Source organism: Pongo pygmaeus, chromosome 2 (genome assembly GCF_028885625.2).
Source record: "Pongo pygmaeus isolate AG05252 chromosome 2, NHGRI_mPonPyg2-v2.0_pri, whole genome shotgun sequence".
NCBI classification, from domain to species: domain Eukaryota; kingdom Metazoa; phylum Chordata; class Mammalia; order Primates; family Hominidae; genus Pongo; species Pongo pygmaeus.
Window position 1 is genome coordinate 178,239,677 of NC_085930.1, and position 25,889 is coordinate 178,265,565.

The following is a 25,889-nucleotide window of genomic DNA, read 5'->3' on the forward strand; positions in this document are numbered from 1 at the left end:
TGGATATGAAGTAGTTCTCTTCTTTTTTGAAATACATGTTCACCAAGGACTGCCTCTTGTATTGACAGATGGTTATGCGGAATATAAGGAACAATTCAATACTAACCCAATTCTCTTGTGGAATAGCTGTCCAGTTCACTAAAGTCTTTTCAGGGCTCCTGGACCCAATTTGTTTGGTAAGTTTCTTCCATTCTTCCCATTTCTCTCGGCATTCCTTCCATTCATTAACAGTTTCTTTCAGCCTGGAGACAATGAAATGAGAACACTTCTTAGCTGCACTTGCTTTCTCTCATGATGAGTCTGCTGATCATTTTAGAAAGGGCTTAAGTCTTTCCGTGTTAATACATTCAAAATGTAGGTTTTGGATAATTTTTTTTTTTTTTTTTTACAAAAAGTATAACTAAAGAGCAAACTTAAGCCACCTGTTAGGAATTTGCAAACAAGGTAACTAAGGCTCTTATTAAGAAAACATTTAGAATCTTTCAAAAGCACTAGTATTGTTGGTTCTGACTTGAGATAACCTGAATTTAAAAAGCCTGGAAACCAGTGCTTAGTGCTCACCTTTCAAAACCTTCACAGCCAAGACTCAGACGCCTAAATGTCTCGTGGGCATATTTGCATCCTGACAGCCTCACTGTGGGGGTTAGAGGGGTGCACATTTCCTCAGTTTTGGAATATTCCATTTTGGCTTTTTTTTTTTTTTTTTTTTTTTTTTTGGAGACGGAGTCTCGCTTTGTCGCCCAGGCTGGAGTGCAGTGGCGCGATCTCGGCTCACAGCAAGCTCCGCCTCCCTGGTTCACGCCATTCTCCTGCCTCAGCCACCCGAGTAGCTGGGACTACAGGCGCCCGCCACCACGCCCGGCTAATTTTTTGTATTTTTGGTAGAGACGGGGTTTCACCGTGTTAGCCAGGATGGTCGATCTCCTGACCTCGTGGTCTGCCCGCCTCAGCCTCCCAAAGTGCTGGGATTACAGGCATGAGCCACCGCGCCCGGCCCCATTTTGGCTTTTCTTCAGCTGTTGCCTGAACCAGGAGGTCTGAGACTTTCAGCTAAGTATGGGCTAACGAGCCAGCCCTCCTGGATTCCCAGGCAGTCAGCTGGGCCCCTCTGAGTAAAGTTCTTAAATTTTCTGAGCTCCAGTTTTCCTCATCCGTAAAACAGGAGTAAGACTGCCGGCTTGTAGGGCTATTGTGAAGATTAGTTGCGGTAATGAATGTACATATTTCCAGCGTGCTATCAACATAACAGGCAGTTTAAAAATGAATAAATAATTTTCTTTATTCTTTACGGAAATTAATATTGGTAGATGGTCATTATCTAAAAATAAAATTATGAATGTGCCTACTCTTTGAATGTGTTTTCTTACCTTTTCTTGAATTTTTTGAGAGTCCTCAAAAATTATACTGAAAAAAAAGTTCAACAGATCTATTATACATCATGGTGACTATAATTAATTACAATATATTGATTACTTGAAAATTGTTAAGAGGCTAGATTACACGTGCTCTCCTCACACACACACACACAAATGTAAGGTAATGCATATGTTAATTAGCTTGTTTAGCCATTCCATAATGCATACATATATCAAAATATCCTGTTATATACCGCAAATCTGTGCAATTTTTATTTGTCAATTCAAAAAACAGGGCCGGGAGCGGTGGCTCATGCCTGTAATCCCAGCACTTTGGGAGGCCGAGGCGGGCAGATCACTGGAGGCCGGGAGTTAGAGACCAGCCTAGACAACATAGTGAAAAACCATCTCTACTAAAAATACAAAAAAAAATTAGGGGCCATGATGGCGCGTGCCTGTAATCCCAGCTACTCTGGAGGCTGAGGTGAGAGAATCCCTTATACCCGAGAGGCAGGGGTTGCAGTGAGCTGAGATTGCACCTCTGCGATCTAGCCTGGGGGACACAGGGGAGATTCTGTCTCAAAAAAAGAAAAGAAAATAAATAAACAATAATTCTGGGCATCTTATGTTTTAAAAAAGTTCAGCTTGTGTTGTTTTTTAAACCTGCATATTTTTTCAAGAAATACCTAACTTTTCCCTAAACTTCCTTATCCAGCTTTTTTTAAGTTTAGATTTCTGTTGTATTATAAATTTTTCCTCATAACTTTGTGTACACACACACACATTTTCTATTCCTTTGACTGTTACCATGAAAATTATAAAATGTTTTGTATTTATAGAACTTTTACCAAATATTTTCAAAAAGTTATTTTGATTGTTGACATTCACAGAAACCCAATGAATTAGTAGGCACAGCAGTTATTATTACTGTTGTTTCACAGATGGAATGGGAGATATATGACTTTCTCAAGACCTTGAAGCCAGTAAAGTGGTGGAGCCAGAACTCAGACCCAGGCCTTCAGTTTCCAAGTCCAAGATTGTCTCCACCATATCTCACTGTCCCTCTCTAGGGCCATGTGGTGAAGGGCTACTGGCTAAATAAATGGAGGAAACAAGCAGAAATGTAAGGTTGAATGCCTTTTTGGAATTCGGAGGAACCAAGTATTAGCAAACAACTGAAAGGTTATGCCCAAAGCCTGACAAGAAGCCAGTTGCATTGGGAATACTTGAACTGCTTCAGAATTTGTATATATATTTAAGACAAGGTCTCGCCCTGTCACCCAGGCTGAAGTGCAGTGGTACATTCCTGTAGCTTCCATCTCCCAGCCTCAAGTGATCCTCCCACCTCTCAACCTCTCTCAAGTAGCAGGGACTACAGGCCTGCACCACCACTCCTGGCTAATTTTTGTATTTTTTGTAGAGACAGGGCTTGGCCATGTTGCCCAGGCTAGTCTGGAACTTCTGGGCTCAAGTGATCCTCCTGGCTCAGCTCCCCACAGTGCTGGGATTACAGGCATGAGCCACCACACCCAGCCTGGTACATTCTTTAAAACAATGAAAAATGCCCTGCATATTCCAGATTTCTCTTTTCTCAAAAATGCCATTCTTATGTCGTAAATTCTAAATTCTTATTTGCCTTAGTTAATGGATTTATAGCTTAAATATATTTTCTGAATGCTTCCTGTGCGTACTTTCTGTAAAAACATCAATAAACATACCCTATATTTTTAATTCTTATTCTACCCACATTTAGAAAGGATGCAAGGAGATTCTCTATGTATCTGGTATTGTGGCTAAGAATGAATAAACAAATGAATGAAAAAATCGGTCTGAATCTATTTCTACATGTCATACTAATTTATTCAGGCCTTGTTAAATCTCTACAATCAGCCAAAATTAGAATAAGTCTACTCTAAAACAACTTGGCATTATGCCTAAAGAGCAAAAAAATAAATAACTGCTCCCCCAGCAGAGAATTTATCTTATGGAAGTACTACTACTCACATTCCAACTCTGTATATACATATATGAACACACAGAAACAATTATATGCTTGAAAATTAAAATATAATTGCTGACTAGCAAATAGCAGAAAAGTCTTCAACAAAATTAAAGTGGTGGAGGAAATTACAGTAGGTTAAATGATGGAATACTGGGAAACTGCTACATTATTATTTTGAAGAATTTGTAGCACTATGCAGTGTGTTTTTTTTTCTTATGACACAAGCAAAGAAAGAAAAAACAAATCATGTTTACACTTGGTTATAACAATGAAAAAAGGGTATTTTGCATGTGGACAAAAACTTAAAGGGAGCATAGAAAAGTCAAAGGTTTCCCCCTCTTTGTGAATCAGTTAACACTACTTGCATAATGAAAAACAAAACTAAGAAACTGAGTTCCTTTTGGCATACAGTCCGTAGAAAACCTGTAAGTCGCTCTTTGTCCTAATTTAAGTGGATGCTGTGAACGTGAAGTGATACCAGGACTGGGTTGTGGTGCACTTGAGCCCTGACTGCACCACATGGGGAAAGTTCAGAACAATGAGCGAGACTCATTGTTGCCCAAGAACTATCACTTATGCTATCTCAAAACAAAACAAACATACTCTACATTCCACATATCTGTAGGGCATCGAGATCTCAGCCATCATATCTTTAAATCATTGGATCCCAAAGGGAAAGTAAAATTGCATGAAGGAAAAATACCACACAGTGGGGAAAAATACTCCTTTTTGTAAGTCTTTATTTTTTAGTTGCTCCTCCCATAGTAATGCACTGAAAGGCATAACAGTTTATATTGTACAAAGCATTTGAAGAAAGTACCTCAACTTGCCAATTATTTCAAAATGAGATTACAAACAAAAAGAAAACAAATCTGGTTCCTCAATAAAGGGCAAAATAACCGAATACAGTCTGTTATTTACTTCTCTCTTTTAACATAAGGTTGGGAACACTTCATTTTACAAATAGGATTAACATGAACATAACATCGCACAAGCTTGCAGACAACCAGCATAAAATATGGAGTACAGTTTTTAATCAGAAGAATCATGCTTCCATGAAAGAAATTATAATCGTTTATACAATTGAATCGATTTCAGTATTACAAAAACTAAGTTGCATCTATTCGTATTTAGTTCATTAAGAAGGAAAACAAAACAAAACAAAAAAAAGGAATGTTAAGAAAAGCCAAACACCATTTGGCACTCTCATACACAGGTCGGGTCACCTTGGTCCTTGAAATTCAGAAAGGGGTGTGCCTCAGACGTCATAAAGTAGTGGCTGACTGGAACAGTGCTATTTTAATCAACAAACAATAGTTTGCCAACAAATAAATACATGATACACGCAACACACACAAAAAAATAAACATTAACAGTGACATGATTGTCTAAAATTAAGATGTTATTACAAGGATTTGGCAAACAATTTATTAGTGGTACAGCGGTACTGGTGATGAATAGATTACTTCACTGACTTAACCTCTTTGAGTGTGAACATCCATAGTTTACAATATACACATACCCTTTTTCCCTAGTTTTAAACAATGTACTTAAGAAGGCAAAAGGGGGAAGAAGTACTCCCTGTTATCAGTTTCTATAATAATTGACTGTGCATTTCATCCAACTACTTCTGTCTTCAAAGGGTTAAATTACATAAAACTTTAACGAAGAAAAAAATTAAATCTGTAATTAAAAGCAACTGTTCCCAATCACGTCAGGTGATCTTGTACAAAAGAGAATTCAGTTTCTATGGAGTGTTCATTCGTATCAATGCTGCCATCTCAACTGCCCTTCTCACCCACCCATACCCTAAGGTGGGGTAAACTGGAAGATGCCTTCAGTCCAGCAAGTTTTTTAGTTTTTTGTTTTCACTGAATCACTTTAAGTCGCATTGATTGATCTTCCAGAAGTCAGCAGCTGCCTTTGCTGTGCAAAACAAAATATCGAGAATAAATAGTTTCTTTTTCTTTCTGTTCTTTTTTAAATCATTCAGTTTAAGGTCACTGGACTTTAGATGAGTGACCCTGTAGGTTTATAAGGCATTCTGCTCAGCAGTCTTGTAAATAGTCCTACATGAAAGAGCCATGCTACTGTTGGACTTGGTCCCACTCTAGTCAACCTTGATAACGTCATACGTGGCTTATGGACTGGATAGCACTGGATTCTGCTGCAGCCCTGGCCATACTGTGCCACACATTGGAAGAACTGTGGGATGTAGAATGGAGGGACTCCTTGTCAGACAGTGACAGCATCATAGCATACGCCTGGGGTAAAAAGGAGAGAGACTCAGTAAATGGCATTTGAAAAACATCACTTTTAGTTCAAAGAATATTGTTGGTAAATGGAAAGGGATGGGACCCTGAGTAGGGGCATCCTTCATGGGTGTGTTTGGCAAAGAAGGCATATTTTTTTGTAGAAATCACATGCGATTACTGCTGGCCTTTAGTGCCTAGGGGCCCCAAAAGTGACACACGCTACAGAACCAAAAAGAACTATCCTACCTAAAATGCAAATAGTGCCTCCATTGAGAAAAATGAGAAAGTCTCCTGTTCAACTATAAATACAGTCATCCATCCACTACATATGTTCAATTCACCAAAAATATTATTGTGTGCTTATGACTGAAACCTCAAATATTAATACGATATCAACCTACCTTGACAGAGCTGTGGCCTAGTAGATAGAGGATACAGCCTAACTCCTACACTTTATAACCAAAAGCACTGTAGGTGCTGGAGTGACTTGCCCAAAGTCACTCCATTAGATAGATAGTGGGAGAAGCATAACTAAAATGTATTTCTGCCCAGCTTTTAATCCATTGTCTTTTCTCCAATTTCCCTCCATGCTTGAAATACTCAGTCCTGGCACCCATAAGTTGAGGTGGATCAAATCAGCTCCACCAAAAAAATAAAACCAAACACAAGACCCAACAGTGTTCTAATCAACTTGTTTTCCAGTGTCTGCTGAGCAGAAGGTGCGTGGAGGTGCTCTGTGAGGAAGTACTCTTTCTTCCCTATTATCATGTCAAATTTTAAATAACTGTTCAGAGAATCCCCTATTTACTGCCAAGCAAAATATTCAAATGAAATGTTTGGTCTTGACTTGTAACTGAACTTTTCACTGTTGATTTGCTATTGTTGGTCTCATCCATTGCTAAACTTGCTTGTCAAAATGCTGCTGAAGTGGAATCATTACAGTCCTGCCAAAGACATTCCACTGTCTGTAAACAAAGACAAAATGCCTCTGTTGTTAGGCAGAATTTCATCTCTGGGAGTCATGCTGAGACATGTGGCCAGTCTGTGGTTTCTTCCGTAATCATTGCATTCAGTTAGAAAATCTACCCTTGCAGGCTGATTTTTGATTTGCTGGGTCATCGCTCTAAATGTACACATTTGACTTTTATGTATGCAATTTGCCTTTTGGACCTCTACAATATCTCATGATCCATTTAACAAATATTTCTTAAGCATCTACTCTATGCCAGGCTCTGTGTTAGATCCTAAGAAATTAAGAGTAAATAATATAGAGTACTTATCTTTGGCAGAGTTTAAAGTATGGGTTAAGTGAGCATTGAACCTAAATTATCTATTCTGATTATGTACCTACTTTTAGAGAGCAAGATAAAGAGTATTCTGAAAGAGTTAAAACAAATTCTGATATTTGGGAAGATAAAAAGGAGTACAAAGAAAATTTTGGAATTTTAAGTTTTAATCCTGGCTTTAAACCTGCCTCTACTCACCTAGCTGTGTGACCTTGAGCAAGTTGCTTAACCTTTTAAGCTTTACTTTTCTCCTATAAAGCAGACGATAGTAATAACAGTACTGGCCTCCAAGAGTTGTGGAGGAATCACATGCACTAACTTACATAAGGTGTTTAGTTCAGTGTGCCTGACTGAGGTAATAAATAGTACCTATTACCATGAAATTAATTTTTACAGGATAGAGTTTCTTGAGGAAGAGCACATGCAAAATGCAGCTACTATTGTACTGGTCAACTATTTTCAATTCAATCACTATAAAAATTACAGACTATAAAAATTACAGAATAAATATATGAATGCTTTGACTAAAGCATCTGAGCCTTTAGATTCTAGAAAATGGCAAAATAGCATATCTGCCTGTTGGTAATCAAAGGAAATAAACATTTTCATATATAAGGATCAGTGCCCAGCATATAGCTGGTAGTTAATAAATGAATGAATGAATGACATTATGAAATAAAGTGAATTTGCAAAAAGGCCTGACCATTTTCAAACTAATCTATATAACGTGATCAAGTAACAAGAAAAATATGACTAAGGATTGCAAAATGCTAGTGTTTCTTATAACGGTAACAGTCCAGCTAGGTTGGGACTTTATGTCAAAATGTTGGTACTAAAATGTATTATAATTATATCCCTTATTTGTAGGTTTTCAGGCCCTTTTGCTTTCTATCACTTCTGGTAGTTTCTGGAGTGTTTAGGTATTATATCTTACAATAAATGAGAAGCATTTTTGGTGGACTAATTAAAAGAAATTTAAAAAGAAAAAACCATGGCCAGGTGCAATGGGTCACACCTATACAAATCCCAGTAATTTGGGAGGCTGAGGTGGGAGGACTGCTTGAGCTCAGGAATTTGAGACCAGCCTGGGCAACGTAGTGAAACCCCATCTCTACACAAAATTGAAAAATTAGCCTGGCATGGTGGTGAGTGTCTATAGTCCCGGTTATCCAGATGCCTGAGGTGGGAGGATCACTTGAGCCCAGCAAGTCGAGGCTATAGTGAGTCGTGATTGCACCACTGCACTCAAGTCTTAGCAGCTGAGTGAGACCCTGTCTCAAAAACAAACAAAGAAACAAGTAACAAAAAACCAAAAACCTTGATACTCAAGTTATCTCTAATCAACAAGGATGGAAGAATGGGAAATCAAGGGTTAAAAAAAATACTAGCCACCTCTTATGGATGTCTCTAAGTAAAAATGAAATGTCTACTCTAGCTAGTTTACCTTTAATGTTAAAAACTGAAAACTTCATTTTTATCCCCATTGAATAAAAATCCACTTACCCCTTTTACAATGAAGAAATGGTACCTACAGTCTTTAAGTGATGTTCTTAAGTTCACGGAGGTAGGCTCTAGGAGCCTCTGTAGATGCTGGCTGCTTTGACTTCAATTGAGAAAGAACATTTATTTTGCCTATTACCATACATAATATCTCAGAACTTTTTACTAAATTGAATATTATTTAATGATTTGTATTATCCCATTGATACAATGTTTTTCCCACCTTCCTTGGGATATTATTACATTTGCTGTTAAGACCAACCCAGACATCTTACCTAAATAGAAAATCATTTCCAAATGTACAAACTAATATGGTCACATTGCAGGTCAGGCCACCTACAAAATGAACTAATGGATCAGGCAATTAGACCACAGTGCCCAATAAATATGGTAATAGGAAGTTTCTTTATTTTTAATTGACCTGAATGAACAATCCGGTTGAGTGTGGATGTCAAACAAAAAAGTACCGACTTCCTTTATTTTGTAGCAAAAACACAGGCTCTTTTAATTGCTATTTATGGACCCTTAAATGGATTTATTTTTAGTTACCATAGTGCTGATACAATGTTGCAGAGCCTAATAAATTTGAGTACCATTCATTCACTCATTCATTTGTTGAATTTAAAATTGACAGGTTTTATTTACAAATCTGCCAATAAGTTGGTGTAGACCTTTGGCAACTCACTTCATTTCTGATCCTCATTTTACTATTAAATTACAACATGAGATGACTTGCTAATTAACTACACCTAACAATTTACTAGACATAGAAGGGGACAAAAAATAGAATTCACTTTTCAGAAAAATCTTAAAATATAATTAAATTGACAAAAGTATAGACACAGAAAATGACTCTGAGGTAATACATAAATATTTGCAAACAAACATGATGAACTAACTGTACAGAAGTAAGAGAATTACAAAGTCAAGGAAAGATGAGTGTAGGATGGGGTTTGTCATAAAATTTCTATGCAGAATGCAGCTAAATTAATTGCTTTCTTGCTGAACTATTTTGGATTTGGTCATAAACACAGTAAAGATATGAACATTTTTAGAAAGGCATCTGACCCCATTTGGATTCTAAAATATTTCAGAGATAGAATATTTGCTTTTTGGTAATCAAAGGAAATGTATGTCTCATGCATAATGTAACCATGATGCTGTACTACATGAAAACCTGTACCTGCGATTTGGACTTTCTGTGTAATGGCTGTTTAAGTTCCTCTGGCACATGGGAAGTACTAAAAGAAGACAGCTCAGCTTCAGAATATTGATTATCTTCCATTTTCCTCATTTTGAGGCTATCTGTGAAGTGTCTTATATGATCTAAAGCAGAAAGTCCACTTTTATATTCTTCCTCTTTATACCTAAAATGAACCAACGAGAAACACAGAAATTTTCTTTTCATTTGTTATGTAATCAAATCACTTTCATTTGAATCTATCTATACAGCAAACTTCATATTGTATCTGCAAGGTAAAGTAGCATGCATCAATTATTGGGTTTTTATAAATATTTACAAACATCATGTCTTAAAAACATATTTCTGTTAACATTTTTGGTAACTAAAGCCAAGCATATATTTGAGATAAAGAGTTAAAGTAAAGCTAGTTATGACAATATTTAGTCAACATCCATCATGAAAATATAATAGTCCCATCAATTTAACTGTTTGGTTATTTCTTTTCATTTAAAAAGTTATCATCTATATAGATCACATATATATCTAATGAAGTGAAATTTATCTCAATTTTACTTAACTGATGATCATACCAGATTATTGTACAATTAGATAATGTCAAAATCTCTATTTTTCTTTGAGTTTTATAGGTAGAGTCTAACAATAAATGATTGTGTACTTACGTAATTTTCATTTTATCTTTCCCACCTCAGGTTAATCAGAGTTGCACCAAACCTGGTGTATTTATATGCTTGTGGATTATGTTGATGGCCACCTTATTTTCATCTATTTAAATCTGATCCACCGAGTATCCCTTACTAATTCAAGTTTAATCTTTGTGATTTATAACTCACAAATTGCTTATCACAAGAGGAATTGCAACCGTACATGGATCTACTCTAGCTTAGTTTCTAAAGTCACCCAAGGTACTCACCTCACTGGGGATGTCTTGCAACTCATCTCCAGGGCACTGGTTTCTTCATAGTCATCCTCAGGGTTTCCTTCATGTAAATTACTTGTCACTGGTTCCTTTCCTGTTTTTCCAGTAATATCATTGTCTTCATCCTCCTCATCTAACAACACCTCATCTTCAACTTCTTCATCATCCAGCAAGTCTGAATTTTGACTGGTCACCAAAGCCTTTTCATCTTTAAAATGACTGCCATTCATTCTTTCAAAAGCATTAAAAAAAAAAAAGTCCAATTGTTGGTTTCATTTTTAAAATCGTAATTTGTTCCTTTATTATGTCTTCCCAACAACAGTTTAGATTTTCAACACTTACATCGGAAATGTTTTATTGTTTATGCTCTACGTCAACCATGAAAAACTAATGTGACTTCACAAATGGGAAGATAAAGAAAAAAATAATTGTATGATTGTTCAGATTATAAATGAAGCCTCTGGCAGAACCCGAAAAACAATCTCGGTCTCCTATTTCTTATCAGACTTTGCTTGATAATTGATATTGCTATATATGTCATATAAAAAGGCACATAAATATGTTCTCAGCACAATTTACCTAATTGCCATATAAGTACCCACCATTTAAAATAATAGATTTCTGGAAAACTCATATCACTCATGGGCAGTAGCTTCAATACACATGCCTAAAGTGAAACTAAAAGTCCAAAGACAATGTTAAAGTAGTTGCCAAGAAACAACTGGTATTTACTGATACTAGATGACATTTGTGGTATATTCCACCTAACCACTCTACCCATATTTGGAAGTAATTGAGAGCTCACTTATTTGTACTATTTTCAAATTATTTTTTACAGTCTGAATGTGAAATAGTTCCTTGGTTCTCAGGAAAACACCAGGGTGGAAAAAGCTCAGGTATTACAATGTACCCCCATCACTTTCCCACATAACAAAAATGAGTATAATTTAATATTCAGATTTCCCAGGATTAAAAAACAAATAAAACAATCTTGGATGTGACAAACACACATAGTAAAAATCCATTTGACCAGAAAAAGTCAAATCATTATTAAGCTTTTAATAAAAACAATCTCTTAACCTCTTTTATCAAAGAATGGTGAAAACATCTTTTGCACAGACATAAATTAGTTTCCAAATACACTGCCAACTTGCTTGCATGAGTGGATTAAAATTTTTATTTAAAAAAAAGAAAGAAAAAGTAAAAGAACAAAAAGAGTGCATGGATGAAAATCAAAAGTAACAAAAGCCAACATAATTAAGAAAATCTATTTGTTAATTAAGTTTTCAAATGTGGCAATTTACAGAGAATAAATTATTCATCAAAAGTAGCCTGATAGGAGTTCAGGGGAAAAACTTAGATGACTCAACCTTCTTATTTCTGTGCTGTTTAGACATGTTGAAGCCAGATGTTGCAACTATACAGGCTCACAAATCGCCAATTAAAGGCTAGAAAATTTGAATAGGCATCTCAGAACCCAAATGGTGTGTTTTGTTCAACAGTTCTTATTCGCATCAAGTAAATATCATTATCAAAGTGTAAGATTGTCACCGTTTCTTGCTTGTTCTTGCTACTTTGTCCGTCGGATCATCTGCTTCCTCTCTCCCTTTCACAAACAGACAGACACACACACACACACACACACACACACACACAAATGGGCAAGTAAAGGGAAAGATACATCCAGTTGCACACTGGTGTAGTTATCAGACTTCTCAGAGACTGGAAGGGTCTTTTTCTTGTTTTTCTTAGATACACTTTTACACAAGTTGAAGAACAGAAGTGGTCATTTTTTTTTTGTTATTTTAGTAAAAAATGTTTATTTGATGTTTGCCTTGAAGAAATTACATAAAATAATTAATTTTGACTTTTAATAATATCAAAAACAGAGGACACTAACCCAATAATACTTGTATGATGAAAAATAATGGAACTTTTAACTAATTTCATGTTATTTTGAAATTTATAATGTAGCATCTGAATTTAATAGGTCACTATATAGTTTCGTTCAGAAAAGTCTACTTCTCAACAATAGATATTTAATTATAGCTTACAGATAAGAAAAATTAAATCCAGTAGTTTTTGTGAAATAGTGTTTCATTAACTTCATATGCAATGTGAAGTGCTGGGTAACTGTTAAATATTATCATTAACAGCATTAAAAGCTTTTTTAAATGAATTAAGCTATTCATGCTTAATGTTGGTGATGATAAAAGGGAGCCAGTGCATCAGGTCAGTAAAAACAAGGATGGTCATACCCACTGAAACAAACAGACCAGAATTAAATGAATAGTCACTTAAGAGGACATAAAGTAGCAATAGAATCTTAAGAAGACTAAAAAAGTTTCTATGTAAAATATATTTGGGGGAAACCCCATGGGTATTTCATATATAAATGCATACATACATGTGTACTATAATATGTGTATTACATATATACAGAATATACATATATGTATATATGTATAATACAGATATATAGAATCATATATTACCTGTAATATATATAATTTACGATGTATAATAGTAACCACTATTGATCAGTGATTCAACTGAATCCCTGTGATGGCTTTCTCTTCTACTTCTGAAATTTTGATAATAGATTCTATTCAGCTATCAGATAGCTAAATCCTGGTAAAATTATGGGCTCTGGAACCAGAGAGCTCAGGTTGAATCCCATTGATTACTTATGTGACCTCTGACACAATGGTTTAAGCTTCAATGTCTCCATTCCCTCACTGCTAAAATTACAGTGGCTATCTCATAGGGCTATCATGAAATTAAATTAATTAATACATGTAAAACGCTTGGAAGCACATGTGGTACTTAATATGTACTAAATATATACCAGCCTTTGGTGACTGAAGTAATAGTAGTGCCACAAAAGTGAGCATAGCAAATATATTTTAAAACATGTTCATTTCAGGCGTCACAGAGTTTAAAAAGTAAAAGACAGCTTTACCTCTCCTCCACATTCCTGGGAGATTGGCTGCCGTGGTTGCTGTTCACAATGAAATTTCGAATTTCTGTGAAGTAAGCATCTTCTTTGTCATCCAGAATCGCACCTGTACTTTCCAGTTCAGAATGAGGCGACGATGTTGCTGTACCTGTGTGGAGCAGAAGGCCTCTTATGACAAAGATTATTGTTTATCTAGCAACTTATTTGGAAACTCACTCTTTATGAATTTGATCAGTGTTGTTTCTTAAAATATGCCCTATGAATATTAATAATAATAACTTTAGAAGGTCAAAGTCTCCCCAATTTACCATAATACACATGCCCATGACAGTCCTTTGGGAATATACTGAACCATGGAAATCATGAAGTACAGTCTCACAAAGAAGTTGTTTCTCTCACTAGCTTTTCCTTACCTCTATTGTGACATGAGAATATTTGTATTCATATAATGAGAATTTAGAGTGAGACAAATTATGAACAAGTCTTAAATAGATTCTGCCAAGAGACACTCTATATGAAGTCCTGGTTGCAGTCAACATGCCTTCTTCTTCTTTTTTTTTAGGCTGCTATGCTAAAGCATATAACAAAATATGGTTTAAAGGCACACTGAAAATTCTGCATCCTGGTTTGCTGGGCAAAGCTGTGAGTTGACTCAGAACACTCCAGTCCAGGGGCTGGTGCAGTATTAAAAGGACAATATTAGATATGCTGATTACAGGATGATCTTCCCCTTCCTTGCCCACGAACTGCAAGACTCACAGTACCTGTATCACTGGATTGGTGTAAGGCTTACATAAACTTAAACAACTTTTAAACTTAAGCACTTTATATGTGGTTGAGCTTTACATCAACATAAGCTTCCTGTTGTTTAACTTGCCTACAAAGTATCTATAATGTAATAGTTCATCACAGTAGTCTATATGACAAAAACAAGAGGTTAGAACATCCCCTCACCTAAAAGAGGTTATAATCTTGGTCAACAAGTATTAACTTTGACATGTTACATGTTTAAACTTTTTTCCTAAAATAACTTTGATAAGAAAATTATAGTTGTCCTCTCCCTCTCCCTTCTCCCTCTCCCCTCTCCCCTCTCCCCTCTCCCCTCTCCCTTCTCCCTCTCCCCTCTCCCCTCTCCCCTCTCCCTCCTCTCCCTCCTCTCCCTCCTCTCCCTCCTCTCCCTCCTCTCCCTCCTCTCCCTCCTCTCCCTCTCCTTTCTTCGGTCTCCCTCTCCTTCTTTTTTCGGTCTCCCTCTGTTGCCGAAGCTGGACTGTACTGCCGTGATCTCGGCTCGCTGCAACCTCCCTGCCTCGGGCTCCTGTGACTCTCCTGCCTTGGCCTGCCGAGTGCCTGGGATTGCAGGCGCGCACCGCCAGGCCTGAATGGTTTTTGTATTTTTGGTGGAGACGGGGTTTCGCTGTGTTGACCGGGCTGGTCTCCAGCTCCTGGCCTCGAGTGATCTGCCTGCCTTGGCCTCCGGAGGTGCTGGGATTGCAGACGGAGTCTCGCTCACTCAATGCTCAATGGTGTTCGGGCTGGAGTGCAGTGGCGTGATCTCGGCTCGCTACAACCTCCACCTACCAGCCTCCTGCCTTGGCCTCTTAAAGTGCTAAGATTATAGCCTCTGCCCTGCCGCCACCCCGTCTAGGAAGTGAGGAGCGTCTCTGCCTGGCCGCCCATTGTCTGGGATGTGAGGAGCCCCTCTGCCTGGCCGCCCCATCTGGGAAGTGAGGAGCGCCTCTGCCCGGCCGCCATCCCGTATAGGAAGTGAGCAACGTCTCTGCCCGGCCGCCCACCATCTGGGATGTGAGGAGCGCCTCTGCCCGGCCGCCCCGTCTGGGATGTGAGGAGCGCCTCTGCCCAGTCGCCCAACGTCTGGGAAGTGAGGAGCGCCTCTGCCCGGGCGCCCCGTCTGGGAGGTGAGGAGCGCCTCTGCCCAGTCGCCCTGTCTGGGAAGTGAGGAGCGCCTCTGCCCGGCCGCCCCGTCTGGGAGGTGAGGAGTGCCTCTGCCCGGCCGCCCCGTCTGGGAGATGAGGAGCGCCTCTGCCCGGCCGCCCCGTCTGGGAGATGAGGAGCGCCTCTGCCCGACCGCCCCGTCTGGGAGGTGAGGAGCGCCTCTGACTGGCCGTCACCCCGTCTGGGAGGAAGTGAGGAGCACCTCTGCCCGGCTGCCCCATCTGGGAGATGAGGAGCACCTCTGCCCGGCCGCCCCATCTGGGAGGTGAGGAGCGCCTCTGACTGGCCGCCACCCCGTCTGGGAGGAAGTGAGGAGCGCCTCTGCCCGGCTGCCCCATCTGGGAAGTGAGGAGCACCTCTGCCCGGCCGCCACCCCGTATGGGAAGTGAGGAGCGCCTCTACCTGGCTGCCCCGTCTGGGAGGTGAGGAGCGCCTCTGCCCGGCCGCCACCCCGTATGGGAAGTGAGGAGCGCCTCTGCCTGGCCACCCCGTCTGGGAGGTGAGGAGCGCCTCTGCCCGGCCGCCCCGTCTGGGAGGTGAGGAGCGCCTCTGCCCGGCCACCCCGTCTGGGAAGTGAGGAGTACCTCTGCCTGGCCGCCACCCTGTCTGGGAGGAAGTGAGGAGCACCTCTGCCCGGCCGCCCCGTCTGGGAAGTGAGGAGCGCCTCTGCCTGGCCGCCACCCCTTCTGGGAGGAAGTGAGGAGCGCCTCTGCCCCGCCGCCACCCCGTCTGGGAGGAAGAGAGGAGCGCCTCTGCCCGGCCGCCCCGTCTGGGAGGTGAGGAGCGCCTCTGCCTGGCTGACACCCCGTCTGGGAGGAAGTGAGGAGCGCCTCTGCCCAGCCGCCCCGTCTGGGAAGTGATGAGCGCCTCTGCCCGGCCGCCCTGTCTGGGAGGTGTACCCAACAGCTCCGAAGAGACAGGGACCATCTGGAGCGGGCCATGAGGACGATGGCGGTTTTGTTGAAGAGAAGGGGAGGAAGTGTAGGGAAAGGAAGGAGAGATCAGATTGTTGCTGTGTCTGTGTAGAAAGAGGTGGGCATAGGAGACTCCATTTTGTTCCGACTAGGAGAAATTCTTCTGCCTTGGGATGCTGTTGATCTATGGCCTTTCCCCCAGCCCTGTGCTCTCTGAAACATGTGCTGTGTCAACTCAGGGTTAAATGGATTAAGGGTGGTGCAAGATGTGCCTTGTTAAACAGATGCTTGAAGGCAGCATGCTCTTTAAGAGTCATCACCACTCCCTAATCTCAAGTACCCAGGGGCACAAACACTGCAGAAAGCCACAGGGTCCTCTGCCTAGGAAAACCAGAGACCTTGTTCATGTGTTTATCTCCTGACCTTCTCTCCACTATTATCCTATGACCCTCCCATATCCCCTTCTCCGAGAAACACCCAAGAATGATCAATAAATACTTCATAAATAAAATAAAAAAGAAAATTATAGTTGTATGCTATAAGGGTACACACAGTTAGTGTAGCCAGTTTTGCATATTGGATTATACTTCTCTACCTAAAATCTAATATTTTAAAACTATGATCATTAAATTGCTGACTTTGAGGGAGACGAACAGTATATACTTTTAAGTACTAATCAGACAAGATCATAAACAATGTGCCTTTATAGTGGAAGAAAGATTAATAATTTAAAAATTCCATAAATAAAGATTGCTAGTCTGTATTAATCCAAATTTTTTCTGTTTTTAAATCTCTTTGCCTGAACTCCGTATCTCTCCTCCCCTACCCCCAAAGCATAACCTTTATTCTCTGGAGACAAATTGTGACTGCACAGGTTGGCTCTGCACACATATGCCAGCTGGCAAATGTTACTTAATGACTTATTATCTAACTATTAGAAGCCAAAGACTAGAAAACCTACAGTCCCTTCTGCTAAATATGTGCTGGCAAGGTCCCAGTTAAGAAAAGTTTAGTTTTATGCCAGTTACTTTTATCTTAATTTCATATAAGAATTTGTGACAAAAACAAAGCACCACTATCATTTGCTATGGGTTGCTCTGATCATGTCAATAGTCTCATATTCCCAGTCTTAACAAAAATTACCAAGAGAGGTTCTCTGAGCTGCAGGCCTTTTACAAAAGCAGCTATGCTTTCTAGATTAATATTCAGAGGGTGACATTCTGGGGCTGCCACTCTAGAAACTCTGCCATGCCTGGAGGCCACATTCTGTGCCAATAAGTGAAAAGACTGTCCCCTGTATTTTAGGAAATCTTATTTCATAAGTCTCCTGCGAGTTTAGGTCATTGTCCTCTTTGCTTAAAATCACCCATTAGGAAGATAAAAACATAATCCAAATAAGGCCACTGAATTATAAATCAATGATCACATTGCTCACGTTATTCTAAAATCTCAACAGAAACTTGCTGGGAATTTTTACAATAAGACCTGATTTTGGCGTCAAAATGGAATAAAAGAAGAAAGTCACATTGTCTTATTATCTTTTAAACATGAAAAAGAAGTCATCTTTAACTTATAACACAATTTATTACGTACCGGACATGTTCCCATTCTCATGTTTCTTTAGGTGTCTGTCTAAATTGGTTTGTTGACCAAAACACCTATCACATAAGTGACACTTAAATGGCTTCTCTTTATTGTGGATGTTGCGAACATGCCTTTGCAAGTTAGAAGATATGCTAAATGATCTGTCACAGTATTTGCATCTGAAAAATAAAGAAAGAGAAAATATTTGCAAGCACATTAAAAGGTATTTCTCAAGACTATTTAGCCAGCTATCAAAAATCATCTCCACTCATAAAACAACATTTTAAAGTAAAGGCACAGGGAGAATACTATTCACACAATTACGATTTCAATTCCAATAGACTCTGATTGCTTTAAAGACTTTCATGACTTTATCAAAAACCATAATAAAATATTAGTGATTTGATTGCTCCCAAATTCATTAATCAGTACCAATATTTTAAGTAAGCCTCATAAAATAAAGCACATTGAGGAACAGTAGCATTGTTTTATCTTCTGCTTAGGACAATACAACTAATTTTTTTGTAAACAAACATAAAACATTCATATAGTTTTCAAATACAATAAAATATCACTTTTTAATTCAAAATTTCAGTCTGATTAATTTCTCAGGAAATTCACTTTCTCAGTTGCTAATCCTAAAGAAAATTCCATTATCAGTTTCAAAATAGCAATCAACATTCTAGACTTTTAAAACTAAAACAATGTGAATAACTTAGTCTGATACCCAAGAATCAGCTACCACAAAGTCTTTTCTCTGTTAATCTTTAAACTGTTATAAAAAATAATAATAATGCCACTAAGTTCTCTTTTTGGAATAAAAGCAAAGGGCTTCCATTTATCTCCCTTCCTATTACCCCCTATTTTTCATTTCTCTTTTTCTGAAAGAGTCTCTAGCAGTCTGAATCAGGTCAGTTTTTCATGAAAGCACTTATTATTGGTTGGTTAGTTGTTTCTGTCTTCCATGTGATAAAAATATCATAAATTATTTTTAAAGTTTTCCTTTAGTCATAAAATGAAAATATAAAAGTGCAAGGCCTCCTTCCCCTAGCTCTCATTAATGAAGAAGAAAAGGGTTTTTAGTAATTGAGAAGGTATTGTCCTCTGTCATTTTAAGGTAAAGATTCCATTATTTGCCATCATTTGTTTATATGATTTTGGGGGCATGTTACTTGAAAAAAAAGTTAACTTTCTCCAAATGACCTTTTTTTTTTGTTTTTTAGATGGAGTCTCACTCCGTCACCCAGGCTGGAGTGCAGTGGCACAATCTCAGCTTGTGCAACCTCTGCCTCCTGGGTTCAAGCGATTCTCCTGCCTCAGCCTCCCGAGTAGCTGGGGTTACAGGCACGTGTCACCATGCTCGGCTAATTTTTGTATTTTTGTAGAGACAGAGTTTCACCATGTTGGCCAGGCTGGTCTCGAACTCCTGACCTCAATTGATCCACACACCTCAGCCTCCCAGAGTGCCAGGATTACAGTCGTGAGCCACTGCGTTCAGCCTCCAAATGACTTTTAAATGAAAACTTCAATCTTAGAGGACAGAAAATTCTTAACTCAGCCTTCCATGTGTGAAGGGCCCTTCTCCTCCCACTTCTGAATGCAGAGTCAGTGGTTCAAGTGCTCTAAAGCAGAAGTCACCCCATTCCACTAGAGTTCTTGGGCTTCTGTGGCGGTCCTTATGTGATGCCAGAAGTCTAGTCAGTTCAGTAGGAAAAATAATCTGTCGAACTAGTTACTTTGGCATGGTATCAATAAACCAACACAAGTACTGATTTAATTTTTCCCCCTTAAAGAACTGTTCTGGCATCATAAGCTTCTTCAACTTTCCTCACTTACAATATTAATAAAAAATGTGTGAAACCCCACATTATGGTAGTTGTAATATTTTAGCCCGTTTTTTTAAAAAAAAAATGCGTATAAAGTTATGACCTTCTCTGCAATAACTCTGTTTACCTCCAAGGCCCACTGCAAGGAGAACCATGCTATATTTAGCACAATTTATTCTGTGCTTAGCAGAATAACCTAGAAAACCGTGTTAGAGTAAATGTACTTCCACAAAACACTTTTAAAAAATTTTTTCACCCAAAACACTTTCTACACAAATCATGAGGAAGAGAGATTATGTTTCTGCCATGCTCCTAACTTTCTGCTTGCACGCAAAGGGTCCTTTCCAAATCTAGTAAGCATCATCTTCTCAAATCTAAATAAGCATGTTCTAACCAATGATCAGTTGCTACTTTCTATCTCTTCTCTGTTAAAGTCTTGGCCAGAAGAAGAATGCCCTAAATAATAAGTCATTTCCTTCTACACAACTCCAATATGAGCCTAAGTTTTAGAAATTCTTAAAATGAACACATGACACAGTTATGGGCAGTATACTATTAAGCCTTCCTAGTTATTGGGTGTAGACATGGAGGTCAGACGAGCCTTTGAGATCATGATGTAAAATAAAAATGCTGAAGTGAGAGCTCTGGGCCTGGGTTTTAATCCTGACTCTATAAGTACCAGACTTTGCAGAAGGCAATTAGCATATGTAAATCTGAATTTTTTCATTTGTAAAACAGAGGGGCTGATACATCAAGGACACAGAGATGAATAAGATATGGATTCTCCAGGACATGGTGGCACCTGCCTATAATCCCTCCTCATGCTAAGAATCAGGAGGCTGACGTGGGAGAATTACTTGAAGCCAGGAGTTCAAAACCAGCCTGAGCAACAGAGTGAGACCTACTGTCTATTTAAAAAAAAAAAAAAAAAAAAAAGTGATTCCACTGTCAAGGAGCTTGTGGTCTACTGGTATTTATCTTTCTGAAGAGATAATTTTCTACATAGGGACCATGTTTAACTTTTACTACATAAAGGATTAAAACCTAATAGAACTTTCCAGAAGGCACAGGTCAGCCACAGGAAGCAGACAATTCATGTATCGTTTACATACCATTTTAATTTTTTATTTAATTTTTTTCTTTTTGAAATAATTTTAGACTTACAGAAGAGCTGCAAAGAACAAAGGGTTACCATATACCCTTCACCTCAGTTCCTCCAATGTTAACATCTTACCTAACATTCATTAAAACTAGGAAATTAACATTGATGCAATACTATTAACTAAAATACAGACTTTATTTTAATATCACCAATTTTCTCCAGTGCTCTTTTTCTGTTCCAGGATCTGATCTAGGATCCCACATTGCATTTAGCTGTCATGTCTCCTTAGTTTTCTACAGTCTCTAACAGTTCTTCAGTCTTTCCTTGCCTTTAATTACCCTGACACTTCTGAATAATACCGACTGGGAATTTGGTAGAATTTTCCTTAATTTGGGTTGGTCTGATATTTTCTCATTATTAGAGTGAGGTTATAAATTTTGTGGGAAAATAGCACAGAGGCAATATGCCCTCTCAGTGCATCCTATCAAGGGTACATGATGCTGACGTGTCTAACTTCTGACATTGTTAACCCTGATCATTTGGATAAGGTAGTATCTGCCAGGTTTCTCCACTATAAGGTTATTACTTTTTCTCTTTCTAATTAACAAATATTTTGCAGAAGATATTTCGGGGCTATGCAAATATCCTGTTTCTCTTTAAACTTTCACTCACTAATTTTTTATTTTTTAAATAAACTTTTCTTTTTTTGAAGATGGGGTCTCGCTGTGTTGCCCAGGCTGGTCTTCAACTCCTAGGTTTGGGGGGTCCTCCTGCCCCAGCCTCTCTGAGTGCTGGGATTGTAGGCATGAGCCACCACACTTGGCCTAAATAAACTTTTCGTTTTAGAAGAGTTCCAGATTTATTAAAAGGTTGCAAAGATAGTACACAGTACCCATTTTCCCCTATTGTTAATATATTTCAGGTACCTTTGTCACAACTATTAAACCAACATTGATACATTAACTAAACTATAAAATCTATCTAGTTCACTATATTCACTCATTTTAACATTCAATTGATCTTGCCTGTAGCAGTTATTATTGTGGTGTCCTAATTGTGATTTTGTTTTCCTCATTTTTTTCTACACTGTTTATTGGAATTCTTCCGCAAGAAAAAAAAAAAAAAACAGAGGGGCTGGACAAATAATTGTGTAAGCTCTCCAGCTATACCAAAATTCTGGTTTGTGCTTTAAAAATATATGTATGCACAATAATAGCGCCATTATTGGGTGGAATAAAACCATTGAATTTATGTACAAAGAAAGAGTAAAATGAACGTGATAACATAGTTTCCAGTACTCTTGCCATAACAAAACATGAGTGTGGAAACCCTTCCTTCCACTTAAGCAGAATTTCTGGTAATAGAATTTTCTCAAAAGAGGAAATCATCTAAAACTTCCCAGTATTACATCTCTCTGAGACCTGTTATATCAAGTGCATTCTATCATGTATAAATTGGAAATATATCACTTATAATTAGTGATTTATAAAACAGGTAGGAAAGCAAGGAATTTGAGAAAACTGATGTTTTAAGTTTAGCTCCCTCTAGCTTTCTTCTAAGATTTCAATTATCCTCAAATGACCCATTTTCTTATTTTACCATTAAAAAAAATATTTGAAATCTGATAAATAACTTACTTTTTTGTTTTAATAGAAAAACTTAGCACGCAGGAAAAAATAATTTTGCATACATGCAATGTATAAGAATTTCAAAGGAGAATGACATTATGATATTACTTAAGTTGTATAATGTTCATTCTTTGAAGAAATATTTACGAGTACCTAATACTGTGTGCAAGGCATTGAACATTAAATAATGTAGTTTATATTTTAAAATTGGAAAGAGAAATGTTGTCTATTTTCAATCTTTCTAAACAATATTAAAATTAGATGTGTCCAATGTGTCATATGACTAATTTTGGCATGTAATAGAATAAACTAAGAGGTAATTTAGGGAATTATTGATAAAATTGCCCCTTTTTTATATAATATACTCTATTTTATCTATCCTACCTCTAGTTTCACATTTTCTTCTCCCCCGACTTCCCAGGTTTAAGATCTATTCTTTTTTTCTTTCTTTCTTTCTTTCTTTTTTTTTTTTTTTGACAGAGTCTCACTCTGTCACCCAGGCTGGAGTGCAGTGGTGCAATCTTGGCTCACTGCAACCTCCACCTCCCAGGTGCAGTGGATTCTCCTGCCTCAGTCTCACAAGTAGCTGGGACTATAGGTGTGAGCCACCACACCTGGCTAATTTTTGTATTTTTAGTAGACACAGGGTTTCGCCATGTTGGCCAGGCTGATCTCAAACTCCTGACCTCAAGGGATCCACCTGCCTCTGCCTCCCAAAGTGTTGGGATTACAGACGTAAGCCACCATGCCCAGCCTAAAATCTATTCTTTAAACCTCCTATTGGAACCCGTGCAAAACGACTTAGCTGTGCTGGGGGAAAAAAGTACATATGGGTTATTAACTCCTAGCAGAGATTTGAGGCTTGGAAAAGGAAGGCTGCAATGTTATGATTTTTGTCAATTAAGATCATCCTAATTATTGAGAAAAGAGAACAAATGATAATAAAAAATAATATTTAAAATGGCTAGCATTTCTTAAGTAGTTATTCTGTTGTAGACACTGTGCTAGAACTTTTAAACTGAGAGGTAGGAAGCCTTGATTAAAGAAACCGGAACTCTTCTAATTTTGATCCTAGCCATTAGTCAATTCTTTCTTGACTCAAAATTGAATAGACATATATTCAGACATGCATAAAATAGCCTCCTATGAAATCGTGTCCATGAACTCACTTTAATTATTACAATATTTATCAAGATATTTAGCAAATATCACTGTCAAACCTGTAAGGCTGCTCTCCTGTGTGGGTTCTCAAGTGCCGTGTTAGGTTTGCAGACCTTGGAAAAATCTTGCCACAGTATCTGTTATGAAAAGATGTTTATAAGAGAAAGTCAGCACAGTCGACTATATTTCACTCGAGCCACACAGCAGCCAGATGCTTATTCCTGATTCAATTAATCTTGCATGGAACTCACATTTCTTTGGTATTTAAAATTTACAACAAAGCCATTTCACAGATATTAATATAAATAACTCTACAAATAAAGACTGCATTCTAAGATCTGGTTGAATTTGTTCATGTATAAGCAAGCAATTTATGGAAATAGACTTTAGTTTTGATTACTCCTATACATCTCTCTTATTAACTCGATATTTTTACATTCACAAAATTGAACCAGACGAGGGGATAAAAATATGATGAGCGTTTCTGAATCTGGGTTGATGTAAACAGATTTCAAATGTTTCAACTCATTTTACATGTCACCCCCCACAGTGATAACTCCCTATGCATAGAGTGGTATCAGTCAGACAAAATCCTGAGACTTCATCCATCAAGGTATGTACCCATAAAAGCTTTATTTCTGGAAAGAAAGTGACGTATTTTTCAAAGAGCAGATAAAGTGATATGCCTGAGTCAGATACTTACACATTTCTAAAGATGATTCAGAAATTATAAGCACAATTTATTCAGCAAAAAAAACAAATCACACACACAAAACCAGAAACATAAAATAAGGTTTACTACTGATGAGTAACAAAAAATTTACTAGCTAGTTTTATTCACTTATGGACCTTACTTGTCTTTAATTAATGGCCTTATTCTTTAATGCCATGACAATTAATAAATATATGCTTGAGGACAGTAGTAGTATACCTTTAGATGAAAATAATTAATTGTGAAAGAAAATTCATAAATATCAAAGTGAGACAAGTAGATAGTATTTGGATTGTTTCCAACCTCATTTATCACAACCAAATGGCCTGTGTTAAAATTCACATTTAATAATTTTTTAAAAACACTATTTTTATATTTCACTAAATGAAGAACACTTTGAAGTGCTGGAGATCTATTATGGTAGCTATTAATCATCTAATCAGGAATAATTTCCAAAACAAACAGCAAGGCCTTTTGAAATCAGAGGGGAGATTTCTGGAAAGTCAGCCATAATTAACTGTGCAGTTACCTGCAGGTATAGCGCTCCTTTCCCTTCCGCAGAAGGTTCTCTGGCAGGGCATTGGGAGGCGCCCTGAAGTTGAACATAGAGGGCACTGACTGTAAGAGCTCACTGGCCTCAGGTTTCAGGGCACTGAAGCTCTCTAGCTTTTCTGCCATGTTTTCAATAGCTGACATCTGAAAGGTGAAAGCACAAGACAGTGAAGTGTTTGGCATCTTGTCTTCTATAATAATCTCTGGCAAACCAAGGACATCATTAAAAAGGAAGCATGAAATCTGCGACGGGTTGTAGAAAGAGACTGTAGTATCCCAATATTAAATAAACAACAACCAGAATTGATTTATTTGGGAAATACCATAAGTAGAACCAAGCTTATAAAATGCTGAGTGAACTTTTTCCATAAGACCTTGGTTAGGCCATTTTATCATAATCTGATATATAATTGAACATTGAAATGCATAAGAGAGCTAATAAAGCCAAGTTAACTTTTTATTTGATTAAATGACAGCATTAGTGTCATGGTATGGATATTAACATAATGGAAATTATAGGAAAAGTTGCTATATGCCTTTCCTAGGCAATGAAAACCATAAGAACCATGCAGTCCCAAGGAAAGAACTGAAAGCATGGGAGAACATGAGGTGTTACAAAATTACAGCTTAAGCCAAATATGTGTAACTCAGAAAGAAAAAACTAAATGTATAGGAGGGTATTGCCTAAGACTACATTAAATTAACATCTGGATATGCCATATTTTTAAGTGGGATCATATACAAAGAATTTTGATTAAATATTAATTTTATCAGAGACAAAGACTAAGTTGAAATGACAGTTCATCATATGTTAATATGATTTCATATAACATAACTTGGCATGTACCTTGTAAGACAGGGGGAGCAGTTTATGTAACCACGCTTTTAGAGAAATATTCTTGAAAGAAAACTATCCCTGCCTAATTCTTCCCCCCAGTAATCTAATTTTTGTTGTTTATAATCTTCAAGTTTTTGTTCAC

General features: G+C 38.0%; 1 protein-coding gene across 17 annotated transcripts in view; it reads right to left on the reverse strand.

Moving 5' to 3' along the window:
- Nucleotides 1-4,080: 4,080 nt before the first annotated feature.
- MECOM (MDS1 and EVI1 complex locus) overlaps nt 4,081-25,889 on the reverse strand; it is a 581,780-nt gene continuing 559,971 nt past the window's right edge. For all 17 annotated transcript variants that reach the window (XM_054482464.2, XM_054482462.2, XM_054482461.2 and 14 more), the window contains 7 exons: nt 24,887-25,053; nt 23,705-23,782; nt 17,938-18,107; nt 13,481-13,625; nt 10,513-10,749; nt 9,582-9,765; nt 4,081-5,621 (listed from right to left, as the gene is read on the reverse strand). In XM_054482464.2, the coding sequence (XP_054338439.1) occupies nt 5,487-5,621; nt 9,582-9,765; nt 10,513-10,749; nt 13,481-13,625; nt 17,938-18,107; nt 23,705-23,782; nt 24,887-25,053 (1,116 nt within the window). In that variant the 3' untranslated portion in view covers nt 4,081-5,486. The remainder of the gene's footprint in view (nt 5,622-9,581; nt 9,766-10,512; nt 10,750-13,480; nt 13,626-17,937; nt 18,108-23,704; nt 23,783-24,886; nt 25,054-25,889) is intronic.